Consider the following 23,608-nt stretch of genomic DNA (forward strand, 5'->3'; position numbering starts at 1 on the left):
CCTAAACTGAAGACTAACGGTTACTGACCGTCAGTGTACACACCCTCAACTGTGCGGCTGACACAGCAACAAAAGGAGGAACCCGAAGACACTCCACCCCCCTGAAAAAGTTTCGATTTATTGACAAGAGGTAATCAGGTAAGGATACATTTTTTTTTTATACAAAACTGGAAATACCGCTCAAGCTGCTGAATAGACTAAATAATATTTCTTGGAAACAACTGGGTATTGCTCACTGCAAACATCGGATGTGCCTTTTTCGAGGGCGAGGATTCGTGTGCAAGGGCAGGGCAGTAAAATACAAAGCACATCATGTTCAAGATATAGATTTGATTCTAACACACTAAAGAGGTACATGCCTGCCACTGAAGCTTTATATTTGTGGGTTCCTTTTGTACAAAGCCTGTAAAAAATACCTATAAATGTTCCAAGAATAAGCACAATGTTACTACTGTATAGCTCCTGCTAACACACTGGAATAGAAGGGGTACAGAATGTGTTACACTTACAAGTTGTCTTTCAACAAGTGGTTCCAAAGTATCGCAGGGAGAAAAGTTATTAGAAGGTTCAATGATCATAAGGATAACACATTTCCAGGGATTGGGGTTTTTTTTTTTTTTTTTTTTTTTTTTTACACATTGCACATTAGGAAAAGCATCAGGCTGCCTGTACACAGAACTGTACATTGTATATATAATATTTCTGTTTAGTTGGACAAAAATAGTTTACACTCTTTTTGTGGCATATCGTTTATGATTAAGGCAATAAAATCATAATGCACTGGCCAAAAACGACTGACTGTAGAAATCTTGCTCGGTATGTCTGAGTGCAGTAGCTGGGGATTCAAACACACTGATGTGGCTCAATAATGGTTGCACGTGCTACATAAACTGCCCAGTGCTTATTTTCTAAGCACGTCATGCTGCCAGCCAGGGAGGGAGATCAATTGAAAAAGGAAAGGATTGAAAACTGGTCGTCTTTCATCGGACTTAAAATTATTGACACACCTCTAATCCTGAACCCAGAAGCCAATCAGCAAACACCTCTTTACTTTCCAGTAAATTAATTTGAAAAAAAAATTTTTTTTTTTTTTTTTTCAAATTCGGGCAGCAGAAACAAACCAACATTTCCGGCAACAGCTGCCTAGAAACTTGCAGTTTTCAGTGTGGAAACGTGACACTGTGGCTCAATCTCGGGGTATGTAAAAGTGCTGGTGGGATGTTTTACACCCGACTCCCATTAGGTGGATTCAGTTTGGTTTCTGCCGGTGTTTTCTTTTTCCTGCAGATTCACAAAGATTAGACCTCAACTAAATGGATTTGTATTGAGCATACATACAAACTTCAGAAATCAATCCATTTTCAATTTCTAGTCGTGTTGTCTTGTTGACTTTTACTTTTGCCTGATTCAGAGCGGTTTAGATAATTCATATATTAATGGTTTTTTACCTTAAAAGGTATTCATATTACCAAATATGCACCAACATCAAGGTGTGTTTGGTAGTTTGAAAGTTTGGTCACTCAAATCCTCTTGCAGTTCCTGCATGATATCAACCTTTAAGAAATTCATGCGCTGCAAAGTGTAGAGGCGACAACTTTGGAAATGCATCTGGTGAATTTACAGACGTTTGTGTGAACTGTTAAGACACCTGGCTGGAGGGAGAAAAAAAAAGGTGGGGAGGGGGTGCTTGAAAAATTCTGACTCTGCCGCTGCAGAGTGAGAGCTTTGTCGTCGACCCGGTGCACATTCCCATCAGCATAGCATTAAATATCTTGTGTGGCTCAAAACAACAGTCATAAAAGGATATTCTAGACAATAAATAACATCTTTATACTCTTGTGATTATATAGTTCAAACCTCTCGGGACTTCTACTCAGTCTCTATTAACGATTATACACAACAGAGTCCATTGGGGAGCACAAACTAGAATGGCACGACGGCCTACTTGCATCTAATACAAATAATAATCTATGTACATTATGGTGTGTAATTGCTGTACACGCTCGAGAGTCAGGGATCCTCTTCACGACGACGTTTTTGGCTCGATTCTCAGAGAGGCTTCGTACAGGCTTTCTTCATCCAGCGCTGTGCTGCTGTCCAGCAAGTACTTTGCAACCTGGAAGCAACAGGCAGGTACTGTTAGCAAATCTGCTAAGAGTCTGCTCAGTTTCAGCCTTTAACGCGAGATCGAATACGAATGGGATTGAATAAGTTGTGCCTGCCGTGTGGGAAAATCCAGGCCTTCTTCGTGAAATTTCCATCAGACAGGTTTATGTGTGACATTAACAAGTCAACTCAACAACAACAACAAAACAAAGAAAGAAAAAGACGAGACTCGAAAGGTTCTCACCTTTGGCTCGTGATCAATCTTGTAAGCTGTTTGCTGAAACTGCCGTATTTCTCTGATGATGTGAGAGATCTGAGGGCAGACGATGAGTTCCACATTAGTTTGTTATTTTAAACAATGCTTCGCGTTGTGTTTTGTTTCAGTTTTATAATTTTAAAGATGACAAAAATCAGCTTTATTTAAACCGGAAACAATTGAAAGAGTATTTGGTCTTCACCATTCTCATCTTGGAGAAGTTGACCAGGTTGTCCTCGGTGTAGTTGGGCGTTCCCTCCTCGATGAAGGCCAGGTCTGTCAGGTACATCCCCAGGTAGGGAACACAGGGAGGGTCGCAGCTGGGGACAAAGGATGAACACGGCATTGCTGAAAGAGCACGAAGGACTGGGGTGGAGGCGTAAAGAGACACCCGACAGACACTCACTTCTTCAGGGCCTCTCTCAGGTTCTTGAATCGTCCCTCAGACGACACCAGCTTCTGCAACTTGTCGATCACGGTCTTTGTCTACAAGTGGGAACGAGGCGAATCTCGAGTTAAAAGACGAGTGAACGGCAGCTGAAACGGGAACGCATCTCGTCTCAATGATCACTTGCAGCAAGTGCAAAGCGCGTGCTGGAGCTTTGACTGCAGCTGATGTGATGGGAACTGAATAGTAGCAGAAACACCCAGGCCCTTTGTCCTGCACGGTGGTTTGTCGCAAAATGACGCCCATCAGACATCAGAATAACAAACTTCTCCTTTAGGAAGTCCAAGTAGAAGATTTCTCAACTTTTATTTACTAAGCCCCCAAAAAAAGACCAAATCTGAAATCCTCCACCACAATGAGACGGCTGCACATTGCCTGGTACCTGCTTGGACACCTTGAGCCAAGTCTTCTTGAGGCGGAAGATGGAGCTGCGGTTGAGCGACGACGTGATCTCCAGGATGGCGTTGTAGTTGTGGAGGCAGCGGCAGATGTCGGCGACCGCCACCCACTTCTCGATCACCGCCACGCGCATGTTGACGTCATCCCACTGGAGGATCTCCGTGGCGATCCTGTTACTGATCTGAACAGATGGTGAAACCTGATTAAAGTCTATCCATCCATCCATCCATCCATCCATCTATCGATCGGTCTGTCTGTCTGTCTGTCTGTCTGTCTGTCTGTGTATCTGTCTGTCTGTGTATCTGTCTATCTATCTATCTATCTATCCGTCTATCTATCATGATCTCTACGTACATCATTGAAATGCTTGGTTGTCTTCATGATGTATGGTGTTCTCTCATTCTTGTCGTTCTTCATCCAGCCTTGGCCAAAGAACTCCCTGCAGGGAGAAAAAAAGCAACATGTTTTTTCCAAGCCGCCAACAATGAAGAACACTCCGTGCCTGTGCCTGTGTGTGTGTGTGTGTGTGTGTGTGTGTGTGTGTGTGTGCGTCTCTGTGTTTTTTTTGTGTGTTTTATTTATTTATTTATTTATGTTAAGAAACACATGCACACTCACTCGTACGGGATGACCTTGAAGACCAGGTGGTCGAGCAGCGTGAGCTGCTCGGCTATCTCCAGGGCGGAGTGGTTCTCAAACGGCTCCGTCTTGCACTCCTCCAAGGCCTGAAAGCAGGACACGAACACATCGTGGAATCCCGACAACGTGACTGAATCATTTTTAGAGGGTAAATTTAAAAACAACAGCAACAATAACAAGAGCTCTTTCTCCTACCATCTGCGCGATCTCTTCCAGGGTGACCTGGTTGTCCCCAGGGTCCTCCTGAGTGACCGTCCTGCCATGGAAAACTAAACGTTAAAGTCAATTTTCCAAATAATGTGCGCGGTGAATATGAGTGACTTAACTACGTGAGGATCTGGACTGATTCAACAACTATGTGATACACTCCATTCCAATCTCCTGTGTTCACCGCCTCCCGACCAACAGGTAGATTCCAACGCTGTGACGTCAACCAACCAACCAACCTGATGATGTTTGCCGCCGCCTTTCTCTCCTGCGTCAGGAGCTCGGGGTCGTGCATCACCTCCTCCAGGAAGCCGATGACCCGCAGCTTCAGCTCCGTGTGGAGCTCAAAGTCCTGAGAGGCGACAGCAGAGCGGTTACAGGAGGACGAGAGGGCCCAGGGAGGCTGCGGAGACCAATGGAACGATTCGCACCTGCGGGTGTTTGGACACCCAGTGACGCAGCACATTCAGCACCCGGTTGGTGGCTGCCCTCCTGATCACAAACTCTTTGTCCCCGTTCCGCTGGTCAGTGGGGAAACCTGGAGCCGGGTGTGGTGAAAGAAAATGTTTATCTCTCGAAAGAGAGAATCAGAGGGGCGTCTGAAAGCTGCAGTTCACACGAAACTGGCACATTGACATGCTTGGAAAGCCTTAAAAAGAATTTATATTTCAAACAGTTGTACTGTATTTTGTTAAAAGTAGCTGACAAACCCAGACGCTTGCTGCCTGCAGTACGCAAGAAAAATGTAAACGCAGCTTTTCCCAGTGGCCACTTAAGGTACTGCAGCAAAATCCCTTGGGCCCAAAAAGCATTTTCCCCATTGACCGCAAAGCAAAATTAAACGCATTTAAAACAGTTGACAGAACAACTGTGACCTGAAACTATTGTAGATTTTTTTTAGTTTTGGTTGTTTAAAAAAAAATGATAAAGACCAGGTGCTGTGTCTCAGCTCGTTCTGATTGGCTGCATCCTGATGTGTGTGTAAGTTCTGATTGGCCAAATAGATCGCGTGACTTACAGACGCATGATGGGAAGTGACACTACTGTGCATGCTCTATGGGCCCATTGATGCGGAAGTCGAAAACATTTTGGGTGAGCAACCTAATTGAAATGAACGGGCCGCCATTTGGACTCTAGGGCGTTGGTTGGCGTCCAATGAGATGACTGACCTGTGCTGGCGAGAGACATACGGCGGTACTTCTCCTTGGTCGGGGTGCCTTCATTTGCACCGGCAGTGGCGATGGCGAAGGCTGAGGCGGCAGAGAGGGCGCTGCGGTTATTATCCAGCTCCCGGCAGGACGACACCACCATGCCGTTGTTGAAGGAAAACAAGGAAAACTCTGCGAAATGAAAAGGGAAGAAAAAAAAAACAGTAAGACAAATATCTCTAGTAAAAAAAAAAAACAGAGGACATTCAAAGGTCAAAATGGTGAGTTAATTAAGATAAATGGAGGTAATATTTTGGAAGCTGCTGCAGACATTAACACAATATTCCCTCACAATGATATGCGGCCTGTCAGTAAACGCCACAGAAATCTGCAAACTGAAAACCAGGTGGTTTTAAGGAAGGTATATGTTAACAGGGCATTTCCTGGGGATGGATTTTTGAATTTTTGTTGATTTTGAGAGTTCAACTCGCGGCTGAGAAGACAAAACAAAACAACAACAAAAGAATTGTTGTCCAGTTGTCCAACAGAGGGCAACAGCGAGCCAATAAGGGAGGAAGGCCGGTGTGTCCTGCAGCCTGAGCTGTGACGCTGTGTCTGCCTCCCTCCATCCCTCCCGCTCTCTCTCCCTCCTTCCCTCCCTCCCCCCCTCCCTTCGCAGAGCCGGGGGCGGCACAGAAGAACATGCACATCGTTGCTAAGGTACAAGGTTTCCTTCCACCCACTCACAGAAGTCACTGGCTTCCCTTAAATCCAGCACTGTGGGAAGACAGCGCAGCGGGGATGAATTGTGCTTGACTACCTGCAGCACATGGAGGGATGGAGGGATGGAGGGATGGAGGGATGGAGGGATGGAAGGAGGGAGGGCCGGGAGCTCTGTGGGCGGCTGTGGTCAAGACCTTATTTGGGCAGCTATGCACGTCATATTGTTTTGTTTTTCTTGGTTTTGTTTCTACACCCCCCCCCCCCCCCCCCCCCCCATATGTTTTTGTTTGAAAAAGAAAGTTGCCTGTATTTTGATGGCGTGCACTCTGCTCTATAAATAACTCGCTGCGTTCATGCCTTCGTACTTTGCGGTGATGCTGCTGCTGGATGAGAATAGATTCACAAACAAAACTCACAAATCAAACGACGGATTTCCAGTGAAACCCGTTGAGGAATTTCCCCAGCTTGGTTTCTCTCGCCCGCTCGCTCGCATTTCATTCTTTACTTGATAACGACACACTTTTGTTGTTACCAGTGGGGAATTGTGACCGTCGGTCATGTTAGCCTTTGTGACAGTTAGCGCAACCTTTGCTTTTGAGTGGTTCCCTTAAGTAACGCAGTGAGTGAAATATGCTGACAGGTGCAGCCGCACCTGCTGGTGTTTTTATGAAGCTACACCCATCTGTCACTCGGCTCAGTGCAGCACAAACACTGTAAAAATAGATGACTGCTCGCCCGGTCATCAATATATGCCATCACATCTGCCCAACTGCAGCTCTGCAGTCCATCAATGGTATGTACAGTATGTATATGCATACATACACACACATGTATATGTGTATATATATATGTATATGTATGTGTATATATATATATATATATATATATATATATATACATATATATATACATATACATATATATATATATATATATATATATATATATATATATATATATACATATACACATATATATATGTATATACATATATATATATATATATACATATACATATATACACATATATATATGTATATACATATATATATATATATATACATATACATATATACACATATACACATATACACATATATAAATATGCATACACACACACACACATATATATATATGTATATATATACTGAATGTATACAAGCAACTTGCCACTTTTTGCTGACACAATAATTATGTCTGAAAAATCTAACTTTAATCTAACGGCTCAGTATATTATATAAATAGGATGATGTTTTCTTTTTTTTTGTATTTCATTTTGAACATTATAAGAGGATCTTTTCGTTAGCTGCCTATTTTTGTCTTGTTTACGGTGCCAAGGCGCGCTGTCGAGGACGCAGCCTCACTAGCACTGCGATGCCGTGAGCCTGCCAGCTCTCAACACTCTGGCCAGATTTTTTTTTTTCGCCGCCCCTGCCAACTCAGTGGTTTTATAACTGGGAGGTTGTGAAACAAAAGTGGATCACAAGACGTGCTAAGCTGCTCTCAGATAGAGAGAACAGCTGAAAGGAGCAGTCATCCAGCGAGTGGAAGTTCAGTTGGGAGCGCTCCCCGAACAGCTCCGGGTTCTGGCACGGCATTCGTTGCGTTTTGATGTTTTGGCGCACGCCGGCTCCCACGGCGGCGACGGAGAGACTGAATGGTGAACTGTACCAGAGTTTTTGGACTTGACGTTTTTGGGTGTCGACGGCGACTTGGGAGGGGACATCTCTGCCTCGGCCTCGTCGCTCTGGTGGGGGTCCTCCTTGCATTCCTCCCTCACGGACAGATCTGCACAGACACGCGGGGTCAGAAAAGCTTGGGGAATGAAAGAAGCAACGAAAAAGAAATGTGAAGTGAAGTAAAAAAAAAAAAAAAAAAAAAAAAGAGGCAGCAGCGTGACTAAAATGTGATGTCAGAAACTAGTCACACATTGTTGTCATTATTGGATCATTATCATCATGACTATCATTATTACTTTCTCTCTTGACGTTCCTCTTCTTCTTCTCAATTGTGTGTAATTGTGTCTTTAAAAAGGATACTTCAAGTCTGTCAAGTACATTAAGCTGTCTGTAGATTATACAAAAATAGATTAATAATTTTCATGACTATTGCAGATTATTACAAACTAAGGCATTAATATTTACAGACTGTTCCTGCTGAATCAAAGTGGACACTTTTCCAAAATAGAAGTTGCTAATATTTCCCTGTACTAACTTCCCTGTAACAATCTTAACCTGAACCCACTGCATATTGTACTGTTAATGATTATTACTATACTATTACTCGGATAGAGAGGAGGATTCCTCTGCAGTTCTCGCTGAGGTTTCTTCTTTATCCTTATTCATGGTTTTTTTCCCCCTTCATCTGGTTTGAGGGTCTAAGGGTTGAAGGTGTTGCACCCGTACAGAATTTTAAAGCCCTTTGGGGCAAATAGATTTTTTATCAAACTTAGGCAACACAAATGAAAACTAATTGATAAAGTGATTTAATTGATTGATAAGTATTATATCTGCATTATATAAGCAGAAGAAGCGCAACAGGAGAGCTGAGGCCACAGAAGAAGGGACCCCCACCTTGCTTGCTGAGGGCCGACTCATCCGCTTTGCCCTCGGCTTTGGCCTCGCCCTCGTCAGAGATCTTGCTGGCCATGGTGCTGGACACGTACAGCTTGTTGATGTCCAGGCTGGTCTTGCTGAAGGGCGACATGGTGGAGTGCATGCTTGCATAGCCGTTGGGGGAGCAGCTGAGCGCGGCCAGGTCCAGAGCCTTGCCCCCCGTGATGATGGGGATGTTGAGCGAGAGCTTGCGCCGGCGGTTGGGCGAGGACGTCTTGGTGATGGAGAGGGGCGGCGGCGAGGAGAACTTGCGGCTGGCGCGCGGCGACGTGGGCGGCTCGCCGTAGAGGAGCTTGCTGTTCTGGCTGCTGGTGAAGAACAGCTCCAAGGAGCTGTGGGGGGAGAGGGGGGCAGGAGAGGAGAGGAGAGAGAAGGGCGGGGGGGAGTTTGTTAGGGAATGATTTTGGTTAAAAAGAAAAGGGGGATGTGGGGGACGACGGGCGACGGCGATGTGTTTATTGTCCACTGAAAACAGAGGGGGAAACGTATTAAGCGCCACCGCTCCTCAGGAGCTCCTGACTCCTTTATTTAGGCTACATTGTTTAAGACAGCTTCCTCCTTGCACTGTGAGCCACCCCCTCTGAAGGCCTATAAATAGCATGTCAAGTGACAGTGTAGGAGGCACGGGTGCTGCCAACAGCAACCAGCCCAGGGGAGTCCCACAGAGACGCGATGGGGTGGGAGAGGAGGAAGGAGAAATAAATATGAAGCGAAAGGGGAAGAAAGAAACAGATACACGGTGCGGAAAACACAAAACACACACATGCACACACAGGCGGGCGGGCGGAAGCAGCAAAGGCTGAGAGGAGAGGGTGGGAGGGGAGGGGAGGGGGGAGGCGAGAGCGGAGCGACATAATGGATGTGGATTCCACCACGCTGAAGGCTGCTGGCTCCCAGTGTGGGCGACTGGGAAGCCTCGAGTCCTGTGGCGCCTCGCTGCAGCCATGTCGCGGCTCCTCGGCCGAAATTTGAAAGGCAGTCACACAGGAGACACAACGACGTGGGTCAGGAGGTGTGTGTGAGGGTGGGATTGGGGGGGGAAGCCGAGCGGGAATCGGGGAGGAAGAAAAAGCAAAGGGCAGGAAGAAAAAGAGGAACATAGGGAGGAATGAGGAGCGGCCGGGGGGGTTTTGGGTGTAAAACACCGTCTTCAATGTTTAATATGGTCGAGTCACTGCAGATGACGGGGGTTGGGGGGGTGCGGGGAGCGGGGGAGGAGGAGGGGGAGGAGAGGGAGAGGGTGGGGTCCTGCAGCAGAGTAAAGGGGTTGCCATGGTGACAGCACAGCGGAGACGGGAACGGTCAGACTTGTGGCAGCGAAGGAAAAGACGGAGGGAAGGAAAGAGTGAAGAAGAGGGATTTGAAAAGATTCTGTTCAAAGTCATTCACTTCTTCTGCTCTAGTTGTTGCTTGAAGTGGAGCGGACTGAGCTACGTTGTTGTGTAGTTGAATAAAGAGCTGGATTATATTTTAGAAGTAAAACCAAATAAATAAAGGATTTTTCTTTTTTTACTTTTTATTTCAGTAAATTTCAGAAACGCAGAACCTGTACTTTCTTACTGTTACTCGAGTAGAGGAGTTGAACCAGCACTTTTACTTTTCCCGGAGCATTTTTTGACACAAGTGTCCATACTTTGAATACTTTTGCCACCTCTGTTTACGACCGAGTGGACGCCGAGTTTGCGGCACGAAGCCATTAAAGCGTCGTATCCCCTCTGAGCGGTACGTCCTAATATTGCCGGCACCTCGAAGGATCTCCTCACCGTGCGGGAATGGCACTGATGGGCTTCTTGTAAATGGTGATGAGCTTGTCGAGCACGACGTTGGCGCTGGTGAAGACGCGGTACGAGTGGAGGAAGGTGTTGAGGAAGTCGATGGAGAGGAAGCGCAGGTCGGTCAGCCTCTCCAGCAGCCGCTCCACGCTGGCGTAGCGGATCTGCAGCACCTTGCAGGAGTTCATCATCTTGCTGAAGCGGATGTCCACGTCGTCGCAGTACAGGCTGGTGTCGGACCTGCGTGAGAGCGAGGTGAGGAGGGTCTAGCTCTAGGTCGTCATGGCAGACAGGTCCATGAACGCTGACAATGAGTTGGGCAGGTCTTCCAAACAGCAGATCAACAGTTGGTGGGTAAACGTTCTGCTGGAGCTGCTGTGTCTCCACTGCCGTAAAGGTCCAGCGTGTGAAGATTTGCCTTGATTTATGTTTTTTGTATGGGTAAAATCTTCATATACTGCCTATAAACACATTAACAAAAGTTTATACTCTTGTTTTTTGTTTTTTCTACCCTTATAACGGTTCTCATATATATAAGAATGTACACAGAGCAATAAGGCTCTTGCTCTTAGTTAGATGCCATCTTGCACCACCATTTTTAAAGGAAGCCAGCCTGACAATTCACAACAAATACAAAATGAGCTATCAGGCAGGCTACCTTAAAAAATGTACACGCTGGACCTATAAAACGCTTAAGTAATTCCACATGGCACAAATTCTGTTTTTGTTTTGAATCTGACTGTTAATCTGTTAATCTGTGCGTGAGAAGTGCACCTGCGCTTGTGCACAACTCACTTGATCATCTGCGGCACGGTGACTTTGCTGTTTTCCTCGAAGGCGTTCATCATCAGGCCATTGCAGCGGATGTTGTCAATGCACTGCCAGGTGGTGGTGGTGGTGGTGGTGGTGGTGGTGGTGGGGGAGGGGTAAGAAAAAAAGACATCAGTGTGAGTGAGTTCACAACCCTGTTCTCCACACAAGCACCCTGCTTTCATGACTTTTATCAATTTTGGATCTTTGATATGCAAAAGTTTCCCTCCTCATGTTTTCCTCGTAGAAAAGTTGCATTGTCAAATCTCTACCTGGCTGATGTCACTGGTCCACGCCGACTTCTCCTGCCGGGAGGACGCCACCAGGATGACGGTGTAGGCCTGACTCTCTTTAGGCTCCACCATCACCTTGAAGTCCAGGTGCTCTGTGTCCTGAACACTCCGCTCCCCCTTGGCTGCAAGCGACCAATTCAATAAATTCACCTTGTGCATTCATATCATAAACTCTAATCTAAAACTAAAAAAAAAAAAATCTGCTGGATGAAAGAATCATCAATGTGACGATGCAGATGTAGAAGTAGCACTAATGAGCAGTTCAGCTCAGATTTTCCAGCAAAGTTTGCTGTCACGTTGTTGGACGTCCTAACAGAAGAAATTCCCTGCGCTCTCCGAAAGGAAGCTGCATATTTGTTATGTTAACCTAGGAATGGCCCCTCAGAGACCCTGCGTGAGCCAATGTTAATGCAGTGTAAGTGTGTGTGTTGTTGCAAAATAATGTAAATAGTACGAACGTAGAAGCAGGAACAAACATTTGACTTACATTATAAAACTGAAAGAAAGGCATTTCACGTCCGTTACTAACTTACCCTCTTCATCTGTTCCCTCTGGCTCCTCCATCAGTGTGCAGTCTATAAGAGAGACCACTCCGTTCTGCAGGACAGTAACAAGGTTGGTAGTTTGTTAGCTAAAAAATGTCAGTGATGTTCGGATTGATGCGACTCACTGGTTAAACGTCATTAAAAAAAAAAAAAAAAATACATGAAGCCAACCCTCCAAGGATTTAGGTATTAATTATCTTTCAATAAAATGACTTTCACCACGGTGGTGTGACCCCGCTGTACCTTGGTGATGTGCAGCTTCCCCCCCGAGCCTCGGGTGCAGATGATGAGATGCTTGGAAAAGAGAAAGCACTGCCTCTCTCCCTCTTTCTTCAAGGACAGAGAGCCCAGCCGCCCTCTGGTGATCTTCCCTTTCTCACTCATCGGCACCTGGATCAGAGAACCTGTGGACAGCATTGAGGACAGCGTTCATAAATAGAAGTGAAGAGATCACAACATACAGATACACAAATGACTCAGACTTAGGTTATTATTATCATTATTATTATCATTATTATTATTATTAGTAGTAGTAGTATTTCTTTCCGTCTGTGAAACCGTGAAACTCCAGAACTGAAATCAAGCCAGGCATCTATTTTACTTAAATATACTAAAAAAGTATGTTATGTATCTAACTGGATTTATTTACCAAAGAGAATCGGCAGGAACAAAAGTGTGTTCGACACAAACATAAAGTGGACCGTCTTAAACACTACACTACCTTGTCTCACAAAGGTCTGACTGGTGTCCAGCAACACTTCGCATCCCTCCACGATCATCCGCTCAATGGCGAGGTTCTTCCTGATGTTCTCCGTCTCGCTCACCTCGTCATGCATGATTCTGAGAGGACGGAACCGTTAGGAAACAGTTGCATCCTGAAAAGCTGGAGATCCAGTCTTTTTTGTCTTCTGCCTGTTTTTAATGTAAACACACACAGTGTGTTTACATTTTCAAAGGGACCAAATGGCATACCTGGAAAGTTCCTCCAGTTTGGACTTGGCGTAGTCCAAGCTGTTCCTCTCCACGTGCTCGTGGGGGGTGTGCGCCAGTAACTCGTGCAGCGTCAGGATGTAACGAGGGATCTGAGGCAGCAAGCGAGGGGAGAGCTTCAGCCAGTCAGCGAGCACTTTCAAACCGTCTGTGCAGAACGACAGGCCTGCACTCGAAACCTTGCAAGGTCGAGATGTTTAAAGGGGTGGAGAACAGAGTCAAGAGCCTCGACTTTAGCAAAAGAGCCACACTGAAGCAGTGTCCAGGGTTTTTTGGCCGGAAGGCACTGAGATCATCTTTGAGATGAAAAAAATTAGCTCCTTCTCTTGGCAGAGAACTGATAGTTAATTACCCTGGAAATATAAACCTTTCAAGCAGAGGTTTGATGAAATTTCAGATGTAGTTTCTTCATTATGGCATCTATTGGACTGGCCGAACCATAGAGAAAGTTTCTTTATCTAAGTTGACCCTGAAGCAGTTTAGAAAATTTCTCGCCATCACAGATCGGTGTCCAAAGACTCCCACGCTACTTTGTCACATAGCAGTTTGTTCTAACTCATTGTTTCCATCTCGAATGGTTTCATTTGAAAAGGTCATACAGTGATTGCCTAACAAGTTTTGTGGCCAACGATCTCTTAGGACAAATATTTACAAAGACCAAAACTGTCACTTTTCTTTGATGGCAAATTTCATCTGACTTCTTTTTTTTTTTCCAGCGATGTCAGTCTGATGAGAGAGCAGAATCTTGCCTGGAACATGGGGTAGGTGAGGAAGGTCTCCAGCGTCCTCTCCTCACAGTCAGGTTTGGCCTCGTACTGCTTGAGCAGCTTGTCGAAGTCTCGGTTCTGTTTGCAGTGGGCCAGAATCTGCAGACTGTACTGATGGTTCCTCACAAACTCCTGGTAGATGTTCAGCATCGGCAGCAGGATGTCAAACAAGTCGGCTGTGGCAAAAAGAAAAGAGTAGAAAAGCTCAATGGTGTCCATGAGAAGATCCGAATCTTTCAATTTCTCTTATTTCAAACACATCTAAGTTCCACATTAAGAACCATAGGTGGACAACCAGGGTTGCCATTAAAGAAAGTGTGTGTTAAAACAGTTGTGCGGCTCGAGAAAAATGCCCTTGTTGATGTCACAAAGGGCACTGGCACCTTTCCTAAGTCCAGGACGAAAACAGAAGAACTGAAGTTGGCACCATTAAATCTTTTTGATTGTACAAAACTTCTCTAAATGAGACCTTTCAAGGCTTTAATGAATTAATAACAGCAATATGTTCAGTGTTACACACTGGAATCCTATTTACAAAGTATAACTTCTCTTACCCAGCACCAGTGTGGGCCAGCTGGCTATCCTGGCCTTCAGGCCCTGGTAGAAGATCTGATGGAGAAACATGATGGTCTCGCTGATAACAAAAAAAAAGACAAAATTGCTGGTGAGTTTTTCTGTGCTTCCCACTCTTGGTCACAGCCCGCCTGGCCACCAGCCACCTGTTGAGGAAGATGCTGCTGACGTCATCGTGGGTGATGGGCGGCTTCTTGGAGCTGGCGGCCATGCGCAGCGGCCGCAGGAAGTTGTTGACCAGGATGTGGAGCTGCTGCACGTACTCGGCCTCGGCCTCCAGCATGCTGAACACCACCTGGTTCCTCTTCCTCATGCTCTCGGCGTGCGGCGAGCGGATGTAGTCCTGGATGATGGTCTTCCACTTCCTGCGGCAAATCCAACCTCGCAGGAAACTCTGGACCTGTGATGACGGGAGGGGATTAGATCCGTTCGTGTACATGTGGTACTCTGATAATCATAAGAAAGTGACAAAGCCTTCCATGTCTTGTGTAAATTCGATGAAACAGATTTTTGTAAACCCAATGTTCTCACTTGATTTTTAAATTTAACGAATTAAATGAGATTAAGTGACTGAGAAAACACAAGCTTGACAGTCGACGCCTTCCTGCGTCCTTCTCTCCTGTTCCTCTTGACACAACGAAGGAAGCAGCAGGAGGGTCAAACGTCAGCAGCATCTCACCTTCTTGATCTTCTTGATCTCTGTGTCGTCGTCGCTAGGCGGGACCTCTGGGTTTGACTGGATCTTCTCATTGTCTTTGAGCAGCCCAGCGATCTGAGATTCAGCAAATGTCAAACATTAACTTGCATTGTTTGAAACTCAAACTCTACCAATGTCATTGCCAATATTCTCTGTTTAGTATTGTTTGTTTTTTGCTATTGTGGATGTTTCTTTCAGCATTTATCGTTGCATATGTGGAGACAAGAGTCCATTAAATAGCTGGAAATAATAACAAAGCACATGAATGTGTTACCTAGCTTACATTTATATTTCTTCTTGTTTCATGTGAACCCGTTGACACCGCATATGATGGAAAACATGCACTGTTCAAAAGAGGGCTGAAACACTCCACAGTCCATTACTGGGAGACAATTCATCCACCAAAAGAGACACGCTGCATTATCATGTTTTGGTGCGGGCTGCCGTCTTCAATAGAGGCTCATTCATGCATATTGAAAACATCCAATTGAAATGAAGCTACCCATTAGCACTTTAAAGCGAGCCGCATTCGATGCGGTTAAATTCGGCCAAGTAAGGACGGTGCGAGCAGCGGCGTCTCCAACAAGGCCGTCCCTCCGCCTCTGCCGTCAACACACAACGCTGCGATCAAGGTCGTGACCCTTGCGCTCAATGCTCAGTCTGTGTCCCGAGTCTTTTCCAGCCTCACGCGCTTCTCGCCCCCCTCCGTCTTACTCCAGTTCCACCGCACGCTCGCAAGGCGCCACCACATCCCCGAGTCGACTCACCTCCAGTTTTAGCCGCTCGATCTCGATCTCCCCGTCCTCTATCTGTTGTCGAAGTTGCTTGGCAACAGTTTTCTCCGTCTCGACTATTTGGAGAAGATGGAGATACTTCTGCATGAGGGTCTCATGCTCCGTAGCCAGGTTCCTGTAACTATAAATACAGGCAGACATCGCGGGGACCTCATTAAGACGTGCGTCACCGGCGCTTTATAGATTTTATCAGAGAAAACGCGAGACCTCTGACCGGCGCTCGCTTCAACCGGAGACCTTGTGTCGGCAGCTGAGAGCGGGCTGGGCACTTACACAAGCAATCGGTCGAGCGCTCGCAGGCTTAGCAGGCCGTGTGTGAAAGCCGCTTCCGTGTGGACGTTGCCCATTTCGACAAAGGGGTTTTAGTTTAATTGGATTTAACCTCGCAGCGCCGCTCGTTAAATGGCAAATGTGTTGAAAGGAGGAGGTGGTCAAAGGAAAATCAAAACCGTGAGCCCTGCAGAATCCAGACATCAGTGATGTCTGAAGAAAAAAAATGTACTTCCAGGCTAAGGTGCACCTGCACATCAGCCTGTGCTGCCTTGACGGAGCCCTAATCAGTGCAATCTTCAGTCCAATCGGATTTTATTCATTTGACTTTCTCAACTTTCCATTTGCACCATTTCAGTGGGATTGTGTCACATGGCTCCCACAACTCATCATTTCTCTTCATAAAGGGCTTTTCCCTACAGTGGGATTCATTACAACAAGTCAACATTTTCTCATCATATCATATTTATTTTTGGCTTTGTTTTTCACGAGCTGCAGCAACAGTAGACGGCGTAGCAGCAAATGGATCAAGACTTGCTCTCTCGCTCAGGAAGCCATATGCTCTATCAGGTTGCGTCATCAAAGGTTTGACCCAAATGACATAAGCTTCCAGTTTGGGTTATTCAAGGTGGTGCAAATCATTATCAAGGCCAAAGGCTGTCTTTATTTACATCATAGAATTGAAGGAAATTGAAAAGCATTTGCCACTTGGGAACTGAAACGTAACTAGAACCTTGTATTGCGCAGCTCCATAATCAAGTGTCGGGATTTGCGACGTACCAGACGTGTCCTATTTTTTGGATTGATTACACATTAAATAGCTGGTCTGTATTTTTCAGTCTTGAGTTGCCACTTAGAATTAAACAAAAACAATGATGCTCTTAGGTTTGTGTCGCTGCATGGCTACAATTTGAAACACTCGTAAACGGTGAGCTTTGGTAAAAAAACGCTTCCCGTTCTTGTATCTGCAGTGATACCTTTGGCTCTTGCTTGGTGTGGCATCAGCATGGAAATCGGTGGCATGACACACCACTACTAAAAACACAGACTTTGGTGAAAACGTGGACTGGGCAGAGTGTTGTTGTGAAACACTTTGTTTTGCAACCTGTTTTGTGCTTTGGTTAAATCTGTTACGCTGCGTTTCTCATTTTTTGCATCAACACAAAAGTGTGCTAAGCACCTTGAGCGCTTTGTGTGACACGAGGAGTGCCTATTAGGTTACATAAAGCTGCGCTACACCTAAAGCTTATTGTTGTCAAAATTTTAGGGCCAAACACATGTTTTCAAAACATGGTTGCATTATATATGCGTTTATATATATATATATATATATATATACATATATATATATATATATATATATATATATATATATATATATATATACACACACACATGCCTTTCACCTGATCAATCAGCGAGCAGGGGTGACGTCGGTCAGCAGTGGTTATAATAATGTCACAACAGAGAATAATCGCATTTTCAATTACTTCTCTATCAACTGTCGTGCGTCCTGCAGTTCTGACTCGACACACAAGCACATTCTTGACACATTTAACACGTCAGAGTCTCCTCGAGTGCGCGTCGACAGGGTGAGAGGTTGCGTGTGAGAGTGTACCTGGCCTGTGTGATCGCAGCCACCCACTCGTCGCAGTCCTTGACGTCCTCTGTGCGCAGCTCCAAAGCCTTCTGGTTGTCGTGATTGAACGTGACGGTGAAGTAGTACTGCGAAACGACATTACGGAGACAAGTCAAATATTTGCTGTGGCGCGTGAAGCCGCGGCAAGAATCTGGTTAGGTTCGTCTTGAAGTTGAAAGATGCGGAGCGTCCCTCTGAACGAGCTGCGGCCAATGGAAACAAACGGCTGACACGACGCGTGTACCTTGCGTGTGCGTGTCCGCGCGCAAAACCTCTTGAGGCGTTTCATCGGAAAGGCTCCGTGCGCCGAGCCCGTAACCCGGCAACTCACCTCTGACACCGTGTTTTGTTTGGTTTTTCCTAAATTGGCAGCATTTCAGTGCTACAAACACACGGACTATGTCCTCACCCTCCCCGCCCCCTCAGTCACTAATTACCCCCTCTGACCCAACAGTATTAAAGGCTCTCTAAATACGTTTGCAATTGTTGTCTAATAAGCTTTTCAAAAAAAAAAAAAAAAAATAGAATACATTTTTTTTTTTAAATCCTCATATTAACCAGAGCGGTGGTCACTTGCAATCATCGTGCGGGTCGCCCAGTTGTGCCGAAGAGCTGTTGGAGGTAAGACTGATGTGTTGTCAATAGACCTCGGTAAATCCGCTATATTGGATCTCCCCCCCCCCCCCCTTTTTATATCCATCCCAAATGCCAAGAGCAAATCATTTGCGAGCGGAGTAATGTTCTATATTTCCTGATGAGCAGAAGAAAGGGCCTTTGTCAATAATGCGCCTCTCATCTCTCCCTTCCTGCGAGCTGGCGTGTCAAGGCTTTTAAGCAGCTATATTTAGCCCCGAGTCAATTTTTTTTTCTCACCTGCTGGTAAGTGAGACAATGTGGGCCGTTGTGAAAAAAAAAAAAAAAAAAAGCTCCGTTTGAAAAACTGTAAACAAACGCTTTTAAATTTCGTCTGAAATAGAGGAAAGGATGCTGGAGGTTAAACACATTTACAACTGATGATAATAAAACTGGGCTCTCAATTACCAACCGTTATAAAAACATTAAAAAAAACAAAAAAAAAACAAAACAAAAACCTCCAAAGTCTTTCAAGAAAAGAAAAAAAAACATCTCTAGTCCTCGGATGACGGGCTGCAGCAAAAACGTGAAAAGGGTTTAACTTCTGGCTGAAACTGATTTTTGTACTTTTTTTTTTCTTTTCCCTCTGTCAGGCACAACTGACAGGGGGCGCTAATGCTAACCTGGGAGAGGTAGAAAGGCTTTTGATTACATTTTCACTTGAAGTGAACTGGTCACGTGACCCCGTACGTCACATCCGCTTGACGTGTAAATGCGTAAGAAGTGTTTCCATGACACTTTTGCGATACATCTCTATCGATACGTCTCAAAAAAAAACACCTCATGACAGCATAAAAACCTTTTAGCAATATTTGAGAGTTGTTGTTTTTTTGAAGTTTAGTTGTTTCCATTGACAGTTTTTTATTGCGATATTTAGGTTTTGCGCAATTCTAGAGGTAATGGAGTAATTCTAGGGGTCACGGCTCGTGACCTCAGAAAACCGCTTCCTTGTATTCACCATGGCTCCCGCACCCTCCAACTGTCGAACTACCTATGCAACCGACCCTACAGGTGGATGAAGCCATTCGCAAACAAATGAGTTTCTCTTTAACCATCACGAATAGCCACATGGTTCTCACCAAATGTTTGCGGTTCTTGGTGTAAATGATGGCGTTTTCTGTCCCAGCACTCGCTTCGAAAATATCAACGGCCCCCTTGGGCTTTCGGTCCTGTTCACATCCACTGACATAGAGGGAACCATGAATTCCTGGGGGCCACGGCCGGTCATTCAAAATGCGGCTGCATTATCAAGTGCGCTCAGAGAACTTTAGCGCCGAACTGGGCATTTTCCTGTAAAAACCACTCTGATTTCACACTTTCAAATATGCCGTGAAAATCTGCCTCTTTGTCCGGCCTTGTCCTGCCTGCAAGTGCAAATCACTTTCAGTGTAATACCGAACGGCCACAGTGGGGGAAGAAAGATGTAAAACAACCCCGTCGACACGCTGCTCGCTTCATTCAGACGGCTCAGCAACACGGCAAACCCAGGAGCTCTCCTGCACGTCGTTTCTGTGGCCCGCTAAGCGAAACACGAGGCCGAGGCATTTTCTCGCACTCTCTTTCTTTCCCCCCCCCCCCCCCCTCAAACGCGCTTTTTTAGACGCGGAAAAAAAAGGGATTGCCATAGTAACTGCTTGCGGGGGAAAAAAAAGAGTAGCTTGTCTTCCAAATGGGGAGTAAGAACACGTAAAAAGTAGAACGCTCCACAGAATACAATGAGGGTGTAGAGACAGATGGGGAGGGAGGAGTGAGGGTCCTCTCTTCGTCTTTTTGAGCAGCGAATGCTATTAAAAAATGTTTAAAAAAAAGAATTTAAAAAAAGAAGAAAAAAAACACTGCAGACCTGCAAGGGGGCAGTTGGCTCTGCGTCTATTGGTGAAACTGTCCTTCTCCCTTTGACACACACTGATGAAGATCCAGCAGCCACACTCGCACGTGCAAAGAAACCCATGTTGCGCAAACACCCTCCACAGAATATTGGAGTCGGTTGATTATGGGCGTCGAATAAGCTTGATGTGAGAAATCTGCAGTAGCCCGTCACCTCAAATGACCCCTGCAGTCCGCATTGACTCACATGTTGCCCTGCTTTGCTTTCCCATAGTGGGGGATGGTAGTCCGTATGTTTACAGACACCTGGATGCATTGATTAGCCTGTCTGTCCTCAAGCCACCCGCTCACAGCGGTGCATTCAAGAGGACATAATAAGGCAAAGACAAGACCGCAAACCACAAGACATAACGCGATGCTTTCGAGCAAAAAGTGCAGATGTTATTGAAGAAATAAAAAAAAACTTTCAGACAAAATGACACAAAACCTGAAGATTTCAGTGCTGACAGACACGACGTACCGCTGGGAACTGGAGACGGTGTTATGCTAATCGAAAGGCTTTCAGAGTCATTTAATTCACTGTTGAAATTAATTTGCCCGAGCAGCCTTCATGAACAGCTGTCATTGTAGATTGTCACTTAGTTGGTATTTCATCTCCAGAACAGAACATGCAACTCGTCTTGACCTGTTTTTTTTTTTTTTTGGTTTTGTTTTTTAATGGGAAATGTAGTGTACAATCATCATACACGTTGATAGTTCAGGACATGAGAGTGAAGCAATCTCATGTGCAATGAGTAAATAAACATTACATTTTACGGGGTGGGTAGACATATCGGCATGGACTAGCAGACATTTGGGAAAACCCTACTGAGGAGCGTTTGTATCACTACATGGAAATACAAATGATTAAAATCCTAATTTTCTGATTTAAATGAAACATGAATGGGTCAGAAAGTGCCAGCAAATAAGATTTTAATCTGATAAATATTTAAAAAGATGCTCAAAAGTTGTAAAATGAATGAATGAATAAATAAATTGATAATTAATTGTTGTTGGAAAAAGACATAAAGGAATTGATCATCTGTTATACTCGCAGTGTTTTTATTCAATCACTATTCTTATCTTAATCTTACTCTTATTCCTTCTACCAAGGACATCGACAATCAAAACAAACAGAATCACAACAAAAGTCCTGATTTGCCGACGTTCTCTGTGAAAACGTCCCCGAAATCACAAACGATGACCGCAGTTCCCCTATCAGGGCCACGAACCGGTCAGAGACGCACTGACCCACCCGATCGACTTCTGACCCGGATCCCCTCTTGCTGCTCATGCTGCAGGGGAAGCAGAGTGCAGCTGGCTGAGCAGATTCCAGGTGACTGCAGTCAGCAGCTCGCAGATGCTTGATCGCAGACGCTTGACCACTTCAGGTTTTGATTCCTTTTCCTGCACCAGCCTCCCCCCTCTAACCTCGCCAAACAACTCAGCCGTTTCCCCTCCAGATTATTATTATTATTATTATTTTTCAGATTGTGTCACTCTCTCTAGCACAGAAGATAGATGGAGGGAATGAAAGCAGGAAAAACAGGAGAGATTGTTTAGCCATCGTGTTAATCCATGCCACTAAACTCCCTGGGAATTAAAGGGATGGTGGGGAGGATGCACTGAGAAACAAAGACGTTGCATGTGATATTTTTGGGCTTCCATCCCTGGCTGTCGTTAACAAGCCGGCGATGATATGAGAGCTATCAAATGAAACAAGCCGGGGAGACACAGTTGCCAAGGTAGGATGCTATTAATATCAAGACGAGGAATTAAATCAATACGTCAAACCGACAGGGAAGGAAGGGAAGGGGGCAGCGTTCCTCCGCAAGATGGCAACCTGCAAAGTTTACGCGTTCGAACACATGACGGTAACGACGCCTGTTTGTGTGAGGCGTTTTAAAAGTTACGGAATGCAAATAGAAGAAGAGTGGACGCTGCTGGAGGAGAAGTCGCCCAAAGTTCCTCCACGGCAGTGCGTTTTCCTTCCCGTTGACACCTCCATCACTCACCGAGTGTGTGCGAGGTTGATGTGGTTCGTTTCACGAAGCGGCTATTTTTGGTTAAGAATCGACACAATCACAGCGAGGATGACGTTATTACGTAATATCGCACGTCAAGTGGGCATCTCCGGAACATTTGTCTTTGTTTTCGCCCTTAAGAAAAACCGCACAGTAACAAATACGGCGCTGTTTGTTTGTTTGTTTGTTTGTCGTACCATCAAACGTTGCTTTCACCACAGCAACAGCAACAACAACAACAACAACAAGCGCAAAATTTTATTGGCAGAGCTGCGAAGCCACGGCGCAGATCGAGTGCGTCGGAGCGCCGCGGGTGAGCCGGAGCCTCACCTGCTTCTCCAGGCATTCCTTCGCAGACAGCGAGGGCTTCGGGGACGGCGCCCTGTCGCACACGCAGCCCTCCAACAGGTACAGTCCGGAGGGCCGGGAGCTGGAGTCGCTCTCGAAATAAAAGAGCATGTTCTGCAACAGGGCGAACCACTTGGAGTGCCATTTGGTGTTGTCCGAGCTCCTCTTGCTCAGGCAGCCGCGCCGCGTCCCGTCCTTCTTCGCCAGGAGAGCCAGATAGGTGATGTGGCCGTCATTCAGCCTCATCCCCTTCTGCATTTTGGCTGCCGAGCCGAGCCGGGCCGGGCCGGGTCGGGGAATAGGGGGGCCGGAAATGCCTGCGGATTCTTACATGTTTTCTCCTCCTTAGCTCAGCAGTCAAGCACCACCAGCAGCACTACCAGCACCAGCACCAGCAGCCCAACCCCACCGACCACACGCGGCAGGACCCGGTGTGAAAGGAACTCACTCCCGGCGCGAAGACGACGTCCGGCGAGTCAAAGTTGCGCATTCGAGCTGCGGAGAGAATCCTGCGCCCCAACGCCACCCCTCCGCGAGCCGGAGCGAGCCCCGACGCCGTCTCATGGTGCGAGGACCGAAGGTGTCCCCGTGCACGATCGACGCACGCGCACGCACGCAAGCCTGCTCTCTCTATTTCTCACTCTATCTCACTCTCTCTCTCTGTAGCACGCGCGCCGCATCCTCCCCTTTGCGCGGGGGCTGGAGGCAGGGTCACGTGACCTCCCTCCCACCCCCCCTTGCCGCCGTACACACACACACACACACACAGAGATACACAGGAACAGCGCATATCAGCACCTCGGACAGTTCCTCGGAGAAAGTCTCATCCTCGACACTTGTCAAACCCACAACCCTCCTGAACTCCAGTGCCGCAGCCTTGCACCGTTAATCACTTCCATTTGTTACTCACAAAGCATCTTTTTTTTTTTTGGTGAACTACAAGATCCTATTCGTTCACCTTCAACCTGATTTACCAGATTTGATGTTAAGCCAGTGAGCTGAATTTATTTCACACTCCTTTTTTAATGATCTCTCTCTCTCTCTCT

At 45.9% G+C, this 23,608-nt stretch overlaps 1 protein-coding gene across 1 annotated transcript; it reads right to left on the reverse strand.

The window, feature by feature from the left end:
- Nucleotides 1–97: 97 nt before the first annotated feature.
- LOC142904594 (ras-specific guanine nucleotide-releasing factor 1-like) lies at nucleotides 98–23,572 on the reverse strand. The gene is made up of 27 exons (XM_076050794.1): nucleotides 22,545–23,572; nucleotides 17,671–17,777; nucleotides 15,756–15,903; nucleotides 14,971–15,063; nucleotides 14,438–14,691; nucleotides 14,273–14,352; nucleotides 13,701–13,894; nucleotides 12,934–13,043; nucleotides 12,683–12,801; nucleotides 12,205–12,365; nucleotides 11,950–12,013; nucleotides 11,396–11,538; nucleotides 11,109–11,191; nucleotides 10,305–10,553; nucleotides 8,500–8,873; nucleotides 7,598–7,714; nucleotides 5,225–5,395; nucleotides 4,487–4,593; nucleotides 4,295–4,407; nucleotides 4,044–4,104; nucleotides 3,828–3,934; nucleotides 3,564–3,648; nucleotides 3,193–3,390; nucleotides 2,769–2,848; nucleotides 2,565–2,682; nucleotides 2,351–2,419; nucleotides 98–2,116 (listed from the first exon to the last, which is right to left on the reverse strand). Exons 1-27 carry the CDS (start codon nucleotides 22,818–22,820, stop codon nucleotides 2,024–2,026), a joined length of 3,774 nt encoding a protein of 1,257 aa, XP_075906909.1. The 5' UTR covers nucleotides 22,821–23,572; the 3' UTR covers nucleotides 98–2,023.
- Between the last annotated feature and the right edge of the window lie 36 nt (nucleotides 23,573–23,608).

This window comes from Nelusetta ayraudi, unplaced genomic scaffold, assembly GCF_046127955.1.
Source record: "Nelusetta ayraudi isolate G7.1 ecotype Tasmania unplaced genomic scaffold, CSIRO-AGI_Nayr_v1 ptg000005l, whole genome shotgun sequence".
NCBI lineage: Eukaryota > Metazoa > Chordata > Actinopteri > Tetraodontiformes > Monacanthidae > Nelusetta > Nelusetta ayraudi.